A 14,050-nucleotide genomic window follows, 5' to 3' on the forward strand; every position below is an offset into this window, starting at 1 on the left:
CATGTAATTGTAGCCCCTCTGTACAGTATGTTCTCAAATAAAATTAAATTAAATAAAAAAAAAAAAAAAACAGCTCAGGTTACTGAAGAGCACATGGCCAGCCAAGATGGCTCTGGGAGAGAGTAGAGTGGGCAGACCCCAATTGATCTTCTGATCAGTACCTAACCAGCCCGTGAAGGTTCAGGTGAATGATAGGGTGTGACCTTGACAGTGATTGGTTCCTCTTCCTCCCTTACCATACCACCCACCCTTTTTGTCTTTAAAAGGGGCTGCTCTCTGTTAATAAACGAGTTTTTCTGCCTGCTGGAAAAAAAAAAAAAAGAAGAAGAAAAAACAGCTCAGGGACGGGCCCCAAGTTCAAACCCCAAGACAGGCAAAAAAAAAAAAAAAAGCTTAACCACTTTTGGAGAGAGGAATGTCTCCGGAAGTTGTGATTCCTTTGTCATATGACTTTGTACAGCTTTGAAAAAAACTGGATTTCAATCAATAACCAGAAAACTGAACTGTAGAACTGAGTGCTGAGGGGAACATTTTGTTTGGGTTTTTTTTTTTTTAACTGTATTTTTTTTTTTTGGTCTTTTCTTTTTTGGTACTGGGGATCGAACCCAGGACGTTGCACTTGCTAGGCAAGCGCTTTGCCACTGAGCTACATCCCAGCCCTGAGGGGAACATTTTGAAGCACAGCTGCTTCTTTAAGCGTACGGTTGAGTCATTTTATGCTATTCACCAGTCGCAGCCAGCACCCTCACTTTTATAGGGAACAAGTTCATCAATCTTATTCCCCCTCCAGCCCCAGCCAACCACAGATCCCCTTTTGTCCGGATGGATGGGCCTGTGTGGGATATTTCATAGCAAGAGCCCTGCAGGGTGTGGTCCTGGGTGCCTGGCTGCTTTCCCTGAGCATAATGTCCGCAAGGTTCAACCCTGGTTTAGCACAAATCTGCTCCTCATTCCTTTTTAATGACTGAATACTATTCCAGCATTTGAATTTCCCATGTATTTACCCTTTCATCAGTAACAGGCATTTGAGCTGTTTCTGCTTTGAGGCTGCTGTGAGTGTTGCATATGAGCATTCACCTACCGCTTTTAAAGAGATTTTCCATCTGGGCTCCTTTCCTTCCTTTTGTAGATTAAATTAGAGTATGAAGGAACAGCATTTTCTGAGTGGAGTGTGCCAGCAGCTTGCATTATCCAAGATAAAAGGTACTGTTTTCACCACAAAGATCTACACACGTCTATATCTACACCTGCAAGTAAAAAAACACTCACACAGTCTAGACATTCAGAATTAAAGCTGTGACATAGGATAAATTTCCTTCCATTAAACAGATGTGGAAGGAAAGACAAAAATCACTTTAAAATAGAAGTAAAATATTATTATAAAATTTTCTCCTATTAGAATACAATTGAAGGTTTTAAATTTAAAAACAGTGGGAGGGGCTGGGAAGGTGGCTCAGTGGTAGAACGCTTGCCTTGCATGCATGAGGCCCTGGGTTCCATTCCTCAGCACCACATAAGCAAAAAGAAAAAAGCCGGAAGTGGCGCTGTGGCTCAAGTGGTAGAGCACTAGCCTTGAGCTGAAGAGCTGAGGGACAGCACCCAGGCCCAGAGTTCAGGCCCCATGACTGGACCCAAAAAAAAAAAAAATAGTGGGAAAGCTAGGCATGCACACACACACACACACACACACACACACACACACACACACACACACACACACACACACACACACACACACACACACACACACACACACACACACACACACACACACACACACACGGCGTGGGAGAGTGTTTATTCACCTCATATGCATCTCTAGTTACTGCTTTCCTGTTCTTTCTCCACATTAGCGCACCCACAACAGAATTGCGTTGTCCCATTCCTGGTGTTCAGATTATAAAACCAATAGTTACAGGCCCGGTAAGTTGATTTTAGTGATTTATAATTTATTGGTTCATTCTTGCTTAATCATCCTTTTGCCTTTCTTTTGAGCTCTTCAACATAATTTAATATGTTCTTAAATAGTATTAACTATAACTATAAATAATAATTGTTTAAGCTGGCTGCTGGTGGTTCAGGCCTGTAATCCTAGCTACACAGGAGGCTGAGCTCTGAGGATCGCTATTCAAAGCCAGACCAGGCAGAAAAGCCAATTATCTCCAATTAGTCATAGAAAAAGCTGGAAGTGTCCTGTGACTCAAGTGGCAGCACTAGCCTTGAGCACAAAAGCTCAGCAACAGCACCCAGGTCCTGAGCCCAAGCTCCAGGACTGGCACCAAAAATAACAATAACAGTAATAATAATTAATTATTTGAAAGTTGTCAGTGTGCTGTTCTGTGGTTTGGGTTTTTTTGTAATTTGCTTTTTGGTTGTCTAGGGGTTTGTTCTTGCTAAGCAGGTACTCTACCACTTGAGCCATGACACTAACCTCTTATTACTTCCACTATTACTACTATTAATAATTGTATTTTTGCCGGTTCTGAGGTTTGAACTGTGGGCCTCACCCCTCTCTTGGGTTTTTCACTTGTTGCTTGTGCTCTATCATTGGGGCCATTCCTCTGCTTCCAGCCTTTTGTGGTCAGTTAGAGATAGGATTAGAGATAGTCAGAGATAGGATTACAGGCGTACACCAGTGCCCGATGCTTTATTATTTTTGAATAGGGTCTCATTTTTTGTTGACCTGGACGATGATACTCCTATTAAGGCTTCCCATGGATCTGGGAATGACAGGCGTTCACTACCCTGCCCAGCTTTGTATTGGTTGAGATGGGAATCTTGTAAATTTCTTCCCTGGGCTGGCCTTGAACCACAGTCTTCCTGATCTTCACCTCCTGAATTTTAGGGTTGCGGGCATGAGTCAGCACGCCTGATCTGGTTTTGCTTTGTTGTTATTGTTGTTTGCAGTATTACGGATTGAATTCAAAGCCTGGTGCTGACAAGCATTCTACCACTCGAGCTAGACCCCCATTGCTTTTATTTTTCAAAACAGTATCGTCGTTTTGCCCAGACCAATCTTGGAATAAGAATCCTCCTGCCGGGGCTGGGAAGGTGGCTCAGTGGTAGAGCGCTTGCCTTGCGTGCCTGAGGCCCTGGGTTCGATTCCTCAGCACCACATAAGCAAAAAGAAAAAAGCTGGAAGTGGTGCTGTGGCTCAAGTGGTAGAGCGCTAGCCTTGAGCTGAAGGGCTGAGGGACAGCGCCCAGACCCAGAGTTCAGGCCCCACGACCAGACCCCCCCCCAAAAAAAAAAAAACAAAGAATCCTTCTGCCTCTGCCCCTGTGTAGCTGGGACCACAAGTGTATACTACTGCCTCCAGCTTGCTGTGGGGATAGGTCTTGCTAGGTTTTGCATAGATTGGCCTCAAGCCATGATCCCCCTATTTCCACCTCCTAAATTGTTGGGATTATATAGATGCTCCCACTTTTCCTGCATTGTCGTAATTCTTTATTTAATAGAGAAAAGGATCCACAATCCCCAGGTGGTATCAACAGGAGCGCCCACAGCCAGTGCCTCATTTATTCATACTTTCAGGTCGATGTCTATACTTGATGGCAATACCTAGGGTTAAAAGCAATTTTTTGTTTCTTCCTCTACTTGATTTTCTTCCATTCAAGAAAACATATGTGGTGCGTTGCATCTGTGAGTGGAGACAGGGAACTGAAACGCACCGAACGCTGTTGAATGATAGGTCTTGAGTGTGGGAACGCGCACGGGAGTGGGCAGTCTGATGAAACACCTCTATGTGCATGGGGAAAACCCTTTGAGCAAAAGATGTGAGCGACAGGAATGGAAAACAGGTCCCATGGTGGGAAGAGGGAGGGTGGACAGGGAGAGCGAGTGTGGTCACAACACTTCATGAACAGGTGTGAAAATGGAACAGTGAAAGGCGTTGGGGAGGGACACAGCGGAGAGTGATGGAGGGGATGACTCTGATCAATCAAGCTACTTATCAGGTACAACTCGTTATTGCTAATAAAAATGTAAAAAAGCTAGGACCTGTAGCTCACACCTGTAATCCTCGATACTTGGGAGGCTGAGATTTGAGGATCACTGTTCAAAGCCAGCCTGGGCAGGAGAGTTCATGAGACTTTAATCCCCACCTAACCACCAAAAAGCTAAAAGCAGAAGTGTGATTCAAGCGTTGGTAGAGTGCTAGCCTTCAGCAAAAAAGATGAAGGATAACACACATACACACAAAGAAGAAAAGAAAATGTGTGTGCATGCACATGAGAGTGATGTTGAATCCTCTTCAGTGTGCCAAACAAAAGCAAAGACGACATAAAGCATTTGAAGCCCTCACTTTAAGTATTCACAAGGAGATACCAGCCATGTTGGCATGTGGCTGACAGCTGCTGTCCTATGGTGTATCTGACAGATTCCTTGAGAAGCTGCCGGCACTCCCTCCGCACGCAACACCCCCCCCCATCCTACTCTTCACCCCCCTCCCCACCCTCCCCACCCCCACCTCCTCTTAAACAACGAACCGGATTTTCAGGACACCATGGACAGAGTGCTCTGGGAGAGGACTCATTTGTCAGCCTCCACAGGTTGGGACAATTTGATGGTCTTTTTGAGCCTATGAGCATTTACAAGTTTTAGGTGCAAAGTCATGAGACGTACAAGAATCTCTTCCCTTGTTTTTACCCGAAGCCCCTATCAGTGTGTAATGTGTAAAAATAATGCACACATACATGCATGTGAATGAATACCTTTGTCATGTATGAGTCTGAGTGTCATCAGATCCTACAAACAGCTGAGGAGACATACCAGACTTTTGGCATATATTCAAAAACAGTTGTAGCAACCAAAAGGGTTCCCATGCGTCACCAGATGTTCCCTGAGGGGAAGAATCATCCCAGTGAGAACCAGGGGACCAGAAAACTGCAAATCAGTGAGGAAGAAAAATATAATAGAAAGAAAAAATAAAGACAGGAAGCCCTTGAAACACCTTCTACATTTGTCCTCTTGACAATGCATTATCAGTTACAGAGAGTAGCTATAGAATGGAGCTAGAGTCGTCCACTCTGAAATCTACTTGTGCCTCTTCCTTTGATCTTAGACAAGTAACTTGGGTGTTCTGTGACTTTTTTGCCACGTTCACATTTGTGTCCATGTTGAAATCAACTTGGTACAGCACAGTCTGTTTTTGCTTTTGCGTTTAGGAAGAAGAAGCGCGACACTTGGTTGTTGAACACTCTCATATCTGCTTCATGTGGTATTACACAGTTACGTAAGTCATGCACCATGAAGTACAAGGTGATGTGACAGTACTTAGCTTTTAATTACTCTCAAATGCACCCTCTGTATTATGGTTTTCACACAAATTTTCATTCACCAGCCAAGATATTCTCAAAGTAATATTAATCAACAAATAATTCAAACATTATACAAATTTATACTACCTGTTCATACTTTACATAAATGTCCTCAATTCTTGGAATAACTACATGAGTGCAAATTATTAATTTAATAGATAATAGAAGTATAAGTTTGGGTGAGTTAAATAATTAGCACAAAAATTCAATGTTTAGGTAGGTGCCAGAGGCTCACGCCTGTCATCCTAGCTACTCAGGAAGGTGAGATCTGAGGATCAAGGTTCAAAGCCAGCCTACGCAGGAAAGTCTGTGAAACTTTTATTACCAATTAACCATCAAACATCCAAAAGCAGAGCTGTGGTTCAGGTGGCAGAGTGCTAGCCTTGAGCATAAAAGCGTGAGCACCAGCACCCAGCTTTAAATATCATTATAATATAGGCTCTCTCCTCTGCCCTCTTCTTGCTCTGCTTTTCAATCCACCTTAACTCAAGAACACCAAGGACACTGAGGAACATTCATCAGAGCTGCTAAATCAGCTTTTTTTTCAATATCATCATTTTAATCTCAGCAGAGACTAACTCCTGCTCTACAAGGTGACAGTATCAACGCCACGGCTTCTTTTACCATCTGCACATGTCTTCTGCTTTCAGATTTGCCTTCCCTGATGACTGGGAACTCACTGGTACACCTCTTTTCTTCTTTTTTGTATATTTGATACGTGATACAGACAAAAGCAGATCTTATTAGCCCTGGAGTCAGGGATGTTTGTGTTTGTGTGTGTGTGTGTGTGTGCACACGTGTGCATGTGTGTCAGTACTAGAGCTTGAACTCAGGGTCAGTGCTGTCCTTTAGCTTTTTCTGCTCAAGACTAGAGCTCTTATCACTTGAGCCTCAGATCCACTTCTAGTTTTTGCTGGTTAATTGGAGATTAGGGTCTCATAGACTTTTCTACCTAGGCTAGCTTTGAACCATAATCATCAGATCTCAGCCTCCTGAGTAGCCAGGATTACAGGTGTGAGCCGCCAGCAAGGTTGCTTTGATCACCCTCAGATGTCACCCACTTAGCTGTCAAAATCTTTAGCCCCGTCCTTTGTCATCGACTGAACACACAAGAAATGCGGTGTTCATGGTAGAGCCTCAGAAACTCACTGCATCTTGTTTGCTGATTATCTACATACCAGCATTTTGTTTTAAGCAGAATAATGTCTAAGCACTGTTTAGTAACCTATAAGTGGAAGATATAATCCTGAGGTGATATGACAAAAGCATATACAGATAGCCAGGAAGTGAGGGGGGAAAAAAACCTCACTTTCTAAAAGGCATACAACTGGACTTACAATTAGAATCGTTCCTTTCAGGGCTGGTGAATGGATGTAAATCACACCTGTAGACCCTGGGCTCTTCGGATGTGAAATGAAGACATCAGTTTGAAGGGGAGGCTCTGGGCCTTGGTGGTGCGTGCTTGCAGCCTGGTAGGGAAGCCTGCTAGCACGCAGTTGTTCCCACGGCTGTGGCTGCCGAGGAGAGCGGTCAGTGCACTGGTAAAAAACAAATAGTAATTCCCCGGTTTCTGCCTTTGTTCTTGTCTCTTACACTTAGCCTCTAATTATGTATAAGTAATGGAATATGAAGAGAATAGTTAGAGTCATAGGCCTTAAGCCGTTAGCTAAAAAGTATCTTTCCTCATTTTTTTCTCAACAGAAATGATATGGAGAATTTAACCCAGGTAAATTGCGTTTTCAGTTTTGTATATCCTTTATTTAAAAAAAAATCACTATTGGGGCTGGGAAGGTAGCTCAGTGGTAGAGCGCTTGCCTTGCATGCCTGAGGCCCTGGGTTCGATTCCTCAGCACCACATAAGCAAAAAGAAAAAAGCCAAAGTGGCACTGTGGCTCAAGTGGTAGAGCGCTAGCCTTGAGCTCTAGAGCTGAGGGACAGCGCCCAGGCCAGAGTTCAGGCCCCACGACGGGACCCAAAAACAAAAAAAACAAAAAAACAACAGAAAAAAATCACTACTGTATTTTTCTCTTGTGTTTTTCACGTTTTCTAGATGAATATTTTCCCAAAGTAAATTTTGCCATAAAATTTCTTTGTGTGTATGTATGTGTGTGGTGGTGGTGATCCTGGGACTTGAACTCAGGGCCCAGGTGCTGGCCCTGAGCTTTTTGGCTCAAGGCTAGCACTATACCACTTTGAGCCACAGTTCCACTTGGATCTTTTTGTTTAATTGGAGATGAGAGTCTCTTGGACTTTCCTGCCTAGGCTGGCTTCAAACCATGATCCTCAGATCTCTGTCTCCTGAGTATCTAGGATTACAGGCATGAGCCACCTCGGCTTCATAAAATCTTCTTAGAGCTGTAGGTCTCCACAGACCTCTTCAAGGAACCCATGCGCTCTACCGCAAGCACACCTGAGGATGAGTTGTGGGTTTTTTCCCATGAAAACAAAGCACACAAACAACAGAGCAGAGATGGTCATCTGGCTGTCTTCCTTTGCTACAGATATGAAGGAAATTTAAGAAATATATTTATATATATTAACAGCCACTTTTCTTACCTCACTAGGTCTTTAGATTGTTTCAGTCTTAAAAAAACATATGAAGGCCAGGCACTGGTGATTCACGTCTGAAATCCTAGCTACTCAGGAGGCTGAGATCTGAGCATTGTGGTTCAAAACCAGCCCAGGCAGAAAAGTCCGCAGGAAACCAGAAGTGGCACTGTAACTCAGGTGGTACAGCTCTTGCCTTGAGCTGAAGAGCTCAGGAACAGTGCCCAGGCCCAGAATTCAAACCCCACGACTGACCCAAAAAAAAGAGAAAAACCAAAAAAATACATATGATTGTTTGTGATGTTTTTAAATGGAACAAATGGAGCAAAATCATAAAAAAATGAAACCATTCTGTGGTTATGTGGCCATAAAGGAAAAGTGTGATATGTCGAATGTGAAGATGCACACATGTATTTTCTTGCAGATTATTACAATCTGGGTGTATGATCCTGAAAACGCAAACGATGAAGAGATAATGTGGAAAACAAACATCCCATCAGCAGTAAGTGGAAGCAGCTTTGCTGGTCAGATAAGATACTTGCTTTCTTCTAGAAGGGCTGTGAGTATTTATAAGCATATGATAGGGTTTAACTGTCCAGAGCTACCTTAAAACATTTTTGTTACCCAGCTCTTTAGCCATTACAGAAAAGTTGAATTTGTGCTTCTTCACTAAAATGAGAAACTTTTCTGGTGTACTCTTTTTTTTTTTTTTTGGTCGTGGGACTTGAACTCTGGGCCTAGGCGCTGTTCCTCAGCTCTTCAGCTTAAGGCAAGCGCTCTACCACTTGAGCTACAGCGCCACTTCCAGTTTTCTGAATGGTTTATTGGAGATAAGAGTTTAATGGACTTTCCAGCCCAGGCTGGCTTTGAACCACAATCCTCAGATCTCAGCCTCCTGAGTACTTAGGATTACAGGCATGAACCACTGGCACCCGGCTTCTGGAGTATTCTTACTGAGCATTTTTCTTATTTTCGATAAGCTTCATGATAGGTAAAGAAACTAACCATTTTCTGTGAGCTTCATAATAGGTGAAGAAACTAGCCATGACATGCTTACATTGAAACCCTCCCTCAAAAATCTTTAGGATTTCCTGAATTGTCAACACAATGAAAATAGAAGTCCTTTCTTTTTTTGTGGGGGTCTGGTCGTGGGCCTGAACTCTGGGCCTGGGCGCTGTCCCTCAGCTCTTCAGCTCAAGGCTAGCGCTCTACCACTTGAGCCACAGCGCCATTTCCAGCTTTTTTCTTTTTGCTTATGTGATGCTGAGGAATGGAACCCAGGGCCTCATGCATGCAAGGCAAGCGCTCTACCACTGAGCCACCTTCCCAGTCCCGAAGTCCTTTCTTTAATTTGTTACAAATTTACCTCTTCAAGCTTTAAGTTCTGTCTCCTGTTACAAATGAAATGTACTGAAGCCAGGCATGGTGGCTTACCACTAGCTGCTGGGAAATGGATAGCATGGGACTAAAGTCTGAGGCTAACCCTGGCATAAGAGTTCATGAGACTCCATTTCAACCAATGGCTGGAGACAGTGGTACACTCCCATCCCATCGCAGCACGAGGAGGCACAAAACTGGAAGCTGCAGTCCAGGCCAGCCCTGGCCTCAAAAACAACTAACAGCCAGGCATGGTGGCTCATGCCACTGGTAATCTTAGCTACTCAGGAGGCTGAGATCTAAGGATCAAGGTCCAAAGCCAGCCCTGGCAGGAAAGCTTGTAAGACTCTTATCTCCAATTGAGCTCCTCCCCCCCCAAAAAAAAGACAGAAATAGAGCTGTGACTCAACTGGTAGGACAGCCTTGCACAAAAAAGCTCAGGGACAGTGCCCAGGCCCTGAGTTCAAGCCCAAGGACCAGCACAAAAAACTGGATGATGGACAGAGTGGTTCAAGTGACAGAGTGACTGCCACATAAGAACAGGACCCTGAGAAAAAAAGAAAAGAGAAAATAGGATAAGTAAGCAAGCCAACCATTCCTGTCGGGACTGTTTGTGTAAGAAAAGAAAAAGAGCAGAGTGGTGAACTCAGCAGTCCAACAGGTTTTATTCAGAAGGAAAGCCTGGGAAGGGCTAGTTGGCCTCAGCCGGGCTGAACAGGAAAAGGTCCCTCCCTCCTAAACATTAAGTGAAAAAGGTGAAGTCAGGCAGGCGGTGGGGAGCAGGGTGAGCTGGAGGCAAGGTGGTTGTGACTGAGGCGTTCCAAGGGTTCAACAGCATCCGTGTCCATCAGAAGCGTTAGCACCAGATGTGGCCTTGGTCTCAGGTTCTCTTCAAGAATGCAGGGTCTAGATGGATTCACAGCAGAATTCTATAAGACCTTTAAAGAAGAACTAATACTCCTCAAGCTCTTCAGAGAAACAGAGGAGGAGGGAGCTATCCCAAACTCATTCTACGAAGCCAATCTCACACTCATCCCCAAACAAGGCAAAGACCCAACCAAAAAGGAGAATTACAGGCCAATTTCCTTGATGAACACAGATGCAACGAGCCTTAACAAGATTCTAGCTAACAGAATCCAGAAACACATTAAAAAAAATCATACACTATGACCAGGTAGGCTTCATCCCAGAGATGCAGGGATGGTTTAACATATGTAAGTCAATAAATGTAATCCAACACATCAACAGAGCCAAGGTCAAGAATCACATGATTATCGCCACAGATGCAGAAAAGGCCTTTGATAAAATTCAACATTCATTCATGCTGAAAGCTCTGGAGAAAATAGGAATAGAAGGAAAATTTCTTAAAACAATAAAAGCCATTTATGACAGACCAATAGCCAATATTATACTTAATGGGGAAAAGCTACAACCAATTCTCCTAAAATCAGGAACAAGGCAAGGATGCCCACTGTCTCCACTCCTCTTCAATATAGTCCTGGAACCCTTAGCCAGGGCAATAAGGCAAGAAAAAGACATTAAAGGGATCCGCATAGGGAAAGAAGAAGTTAAACTATCCCTTTTTGCAGATGACATGATACTATACCTTCATGATCCCAAAAACTCCATCCCCAAACTCTTAGAAATCATAAATCACTTCAGCAAAGTAGCAGGATGCAAAATCAACCCACAAAAATCAGTTGCCTTCCTGTACACTGACAATGTACAAGAAGAGAGGGAAATAAAGGGAGCAACCCCATTCACAGTAACCTCCCAAAAAATAAAATATTTAGGAATTAACCTAACCAAAGATGTAAAAGAACTATTTAATGAAAACTATAAAAAGTTAAAGAAATTGCAGAAGACACTAGGAAATGGAAAGACCTCCCATGCTCTTGGATAGGCAGACTTAATATAGTGAAAATGTTAATACTGCCAAAATTAATATACAAATTCAATGCAATTCCTATTAAAATCCCAATGACCTACATCACTGAAATACAGAAAACAGTCTAAAAATTCATATGGAACAATAAAAGACCTAGAATAGCCAAAACAATTCTAGGGAATAAAGACAACATGGGAGGGATATCCATGCCGAACTTCAAACTCTACTATAGAGCCATAATAACAAAGACAGCAGGGTACTGGCACAAAAACAGACCCGAAGACCAATGGAACAGAATAGAAGATCCAGAAATAAATCCACAGGCCTACAGCCAGCTGATATTTGACAAAAGAGCCTAAGACATACAATGGAAGAAACACAGCCTCTTCAACCACTGGTGCTGGGAAAACTGGGCAGCCACATGCAGAAAACTAAAAGTAGACCCCAGCCTATCACCATGCACCAACATCAATTCAAAATGGATTAAAGACCTTAACATTAAATCTGAATCTCTGAAACTACTGCAGGACAGAGTAGGAGAGACACTTGAACTAATGGGCACAGGAAGGAAATTCCTGAACAGAGTCCCAGGGTCACAACAAATTGGAGAGAGACTCGACAAATGGGACTACCTTAAAATAAAAAGCTTCTGCACAGCTAAATCTATCTCAACCAAGCTAGAAAGACAACCAACTAATTGGGAAAAAATATTTACCAGCAATATATCAGACAAGGGGTTAACATCCAGTATATACAGGGAACTCAAGCAACTAATCCCTCCCAAACCTAAAAAAACAATTACTAAATGGGCAAGGGAACTAAAGAGAGACTTCTCAGATGAAGAAATAAAAATGGCAAAGAAACACATGAGGAAATGTTCACCATCCCTGGTTGTGAAGGAAATGCAAATAAAGATAGCCCTGAGATACCACCTTACCCCAGTCAGAATTTCCCACATCCACAAGTCAGCCAACGACAAATGCTGGAGGGGATGTGGAGAAAGGAACCCTATTACACTGCTGGTGGGAATGTACACTTATACAACCTCTTTGGAAAGCAGTCTGAAGGATCCTCAGAAAGCTAAATATTGACCTCCCTTATGACCCAGTCATACCACTTCTTTTTTTTTTTTTTGGTCGGTCATGGGGCTTGAACTCTGGGCCTGGGCGCTGTCCCTCAGCTCTTCAGCTCAAGGCGAGCGCTGTACCACTTGAGCTACAGCGCCACTTCCGGTTTTCTGGTGGTTTATTGGAAATAGGAGTCCCGCGGTCTCTCCTGCCCAGGCTGGCTTTGAACCGCAATCCTCAGATCTCAGCCTCCTGAGTAGCTAGGATTACAGGCGTGAGCTACCAGTGCCCGGCTCAGTCATACCACTTCTAGATAGCTATCCTGAACAACAGGAACCAGTATACAAGGACACATGCACCTCATGTTTATTGCAGCACTGTTCACAATAGCCAGGATATGGAAACAACCCAGATGCCCCACCACAGATGAATGGATCCAAAAATTGTGGTATCTATACACAATGGAATATTATACAGCCATTAGAAATGACAAAATAATGGCATTTGCAGGGAAATGGATGGAGCTAGAAGAAATCATGTTGAGCGAGGTAAGCCAAGAGCAAAGAGACAAATGGTACATAGTCTCCCTGATAAGTGGATGTTAAATCCAAAATGTTAGGTGATACGGCAAAATTAACAGGACTTAAGAACTTCCACTCATCTGGTCGAACCACTACTAAATAACCCCATGCTGCTGATCACATGTATGGTGTATTGTGTACACCGTTATATGTTATAGACCGTGATAGATTTTGCTCCAGGAAAGTTAGAATGAGCTTGTGACTTTAAATGAGCATCATTATTCCTCAATACTGTGAAATTTGGGAAATTATGTAATCACTTAATCACAATTAAAAAAAAAAAAAAAACACCAGAAAACTAGAAGTGGCGTTATGGCTCAAGTGGTAGAGCATGAACCTTGAGCTGAATTGTTCAGGGACAGCTCCCAGGCCTAGAGCCCCACGACTGACAAAAAAAAAAAAAGATTTCTTTCATGCGATTGTTTCTAACATATTCATAAGATTATGTCTTTGTTGCCTTGTATGTCCTTCCCCCATGGTATAACCCCTGCTTTCACTATATACGATGTTGGTATATGTGGAGGGGAAGGGAAAAAACAAATTGTTAAAACAGGGATGCAGGAGGACCCATTGCAACAATGTCCAAGTCGTTATGTTGAAAAACGAACTTTATAACTTTGGGGGGGGGGGAGGATACGAAGGGATGGGAAGGGGAAACAAAGCAGGAGGCTACAATGCTTGATAAGAAATGTGCTCATTATCCTACCCATGTAATTGGAACCCCTCTGTACAGCATTTTCACAATAAAAATAAAAAGAATGCAGGGTCTGTCTGTTTAGGGCCAGGGGAGGAGAGGTGACTGAGCAGGGTCACAGCAAGGACACTTCTAAGCTACGGCTGGCAGGGGAAGGTGAGTGCTTTCAGTTTAAGTCATTTTCCATGAGTTTATCTTTTTTAAATAATTTTAATTGAGATTAATTACATAAATTTCATAGGATTGGGGGATAGTGATACTTAGTTAAAGTCACACACTTATGGCTAATTTTAGAAATTCATGGCATTAACTCAGATTAAAAGAGTTATAGCCAGGTACCAATGGCTCACACCTGTAATCCTAACTACTCAGGAAGCTAAGATTAGAGGGTATGCTTCAAAGCCAGCACTAGCAGGAAAGTCTGTAAGACTCTTATCGCCAATAAACTACAAAAAAAAAAAAAAACAAACAAACAGAAGTGGCACTGTGGTTCAAGAGGTAGAATGTAGCCTTGTGCAAAAGAAGCTCAGGGACAGGGCCCACGCCCTGAGTTCGTGTACCAGGACTGGCACAAAGAC

The 14,050-nt window shown here is 43.0% G+C and overlaps 1 protein-coding gene across 7 annotated transcripts in view; it reads left to right on the forward strand.

The window, feature by feature from the left end:
• The window catches only part of Catspere (catsper channel auxiliary subunit epsilon), a 74,806-nt gene that overhangs the window by 1,799 nt on the left and 58,957 nt on the right, over window positions 1-14,050 (forward strand). For 6 of the 7 annotated variants that reach the window (XM_070023173.1, XM_070023166.1, XM_070023168.1 and 3 more), the window contains exons 3-7: window positions 1,130-1,203; window positions 1,854-1,923; window positions 5,166-5,233; window positions 7,020-7,044; window positions 8,290-8,367. In XM_070023173.1, the coding sequence (XP_069879274.1) occupies window positions 5,214-5,233; window positions 7,020-7,044; window positions 8,290-8,367 (123 nt within the window). In that variant the 5' untranslated portion in view covers window positions 1,130-1,203; window positions 1,854-1,923; window positions 5,166-5,213. Of the gene's footprint in view, window positions 1-1,129; window positions 1,204-1,853; window positions 1,924-5,165; window positions 5,234-6,703; window positions 6,860-7,019; window positions 7,045-8,289; window positions 8,368-14,050 lie in introns of those variants that run through there. The other variant, XM_070023171.1, reaches the window with a different exon arrangement.

The sequence above is a fragment of the Dipodomys merriami genome, unplaced genomic scaffold (assembly GCF_024711535.1).
Source record: "Dipodomys merriami isolate MVZ:Mamm:240054 unplaced genomic scaffold, mDipMer1.0.p SCAF_158, whole genome shotgun sequence".
NCBI lineage: Eukaryota > Metazoa > Chordata > Mammalia > Rodentia > Heteromyidae > Dipodomys > Dipodomys merriami.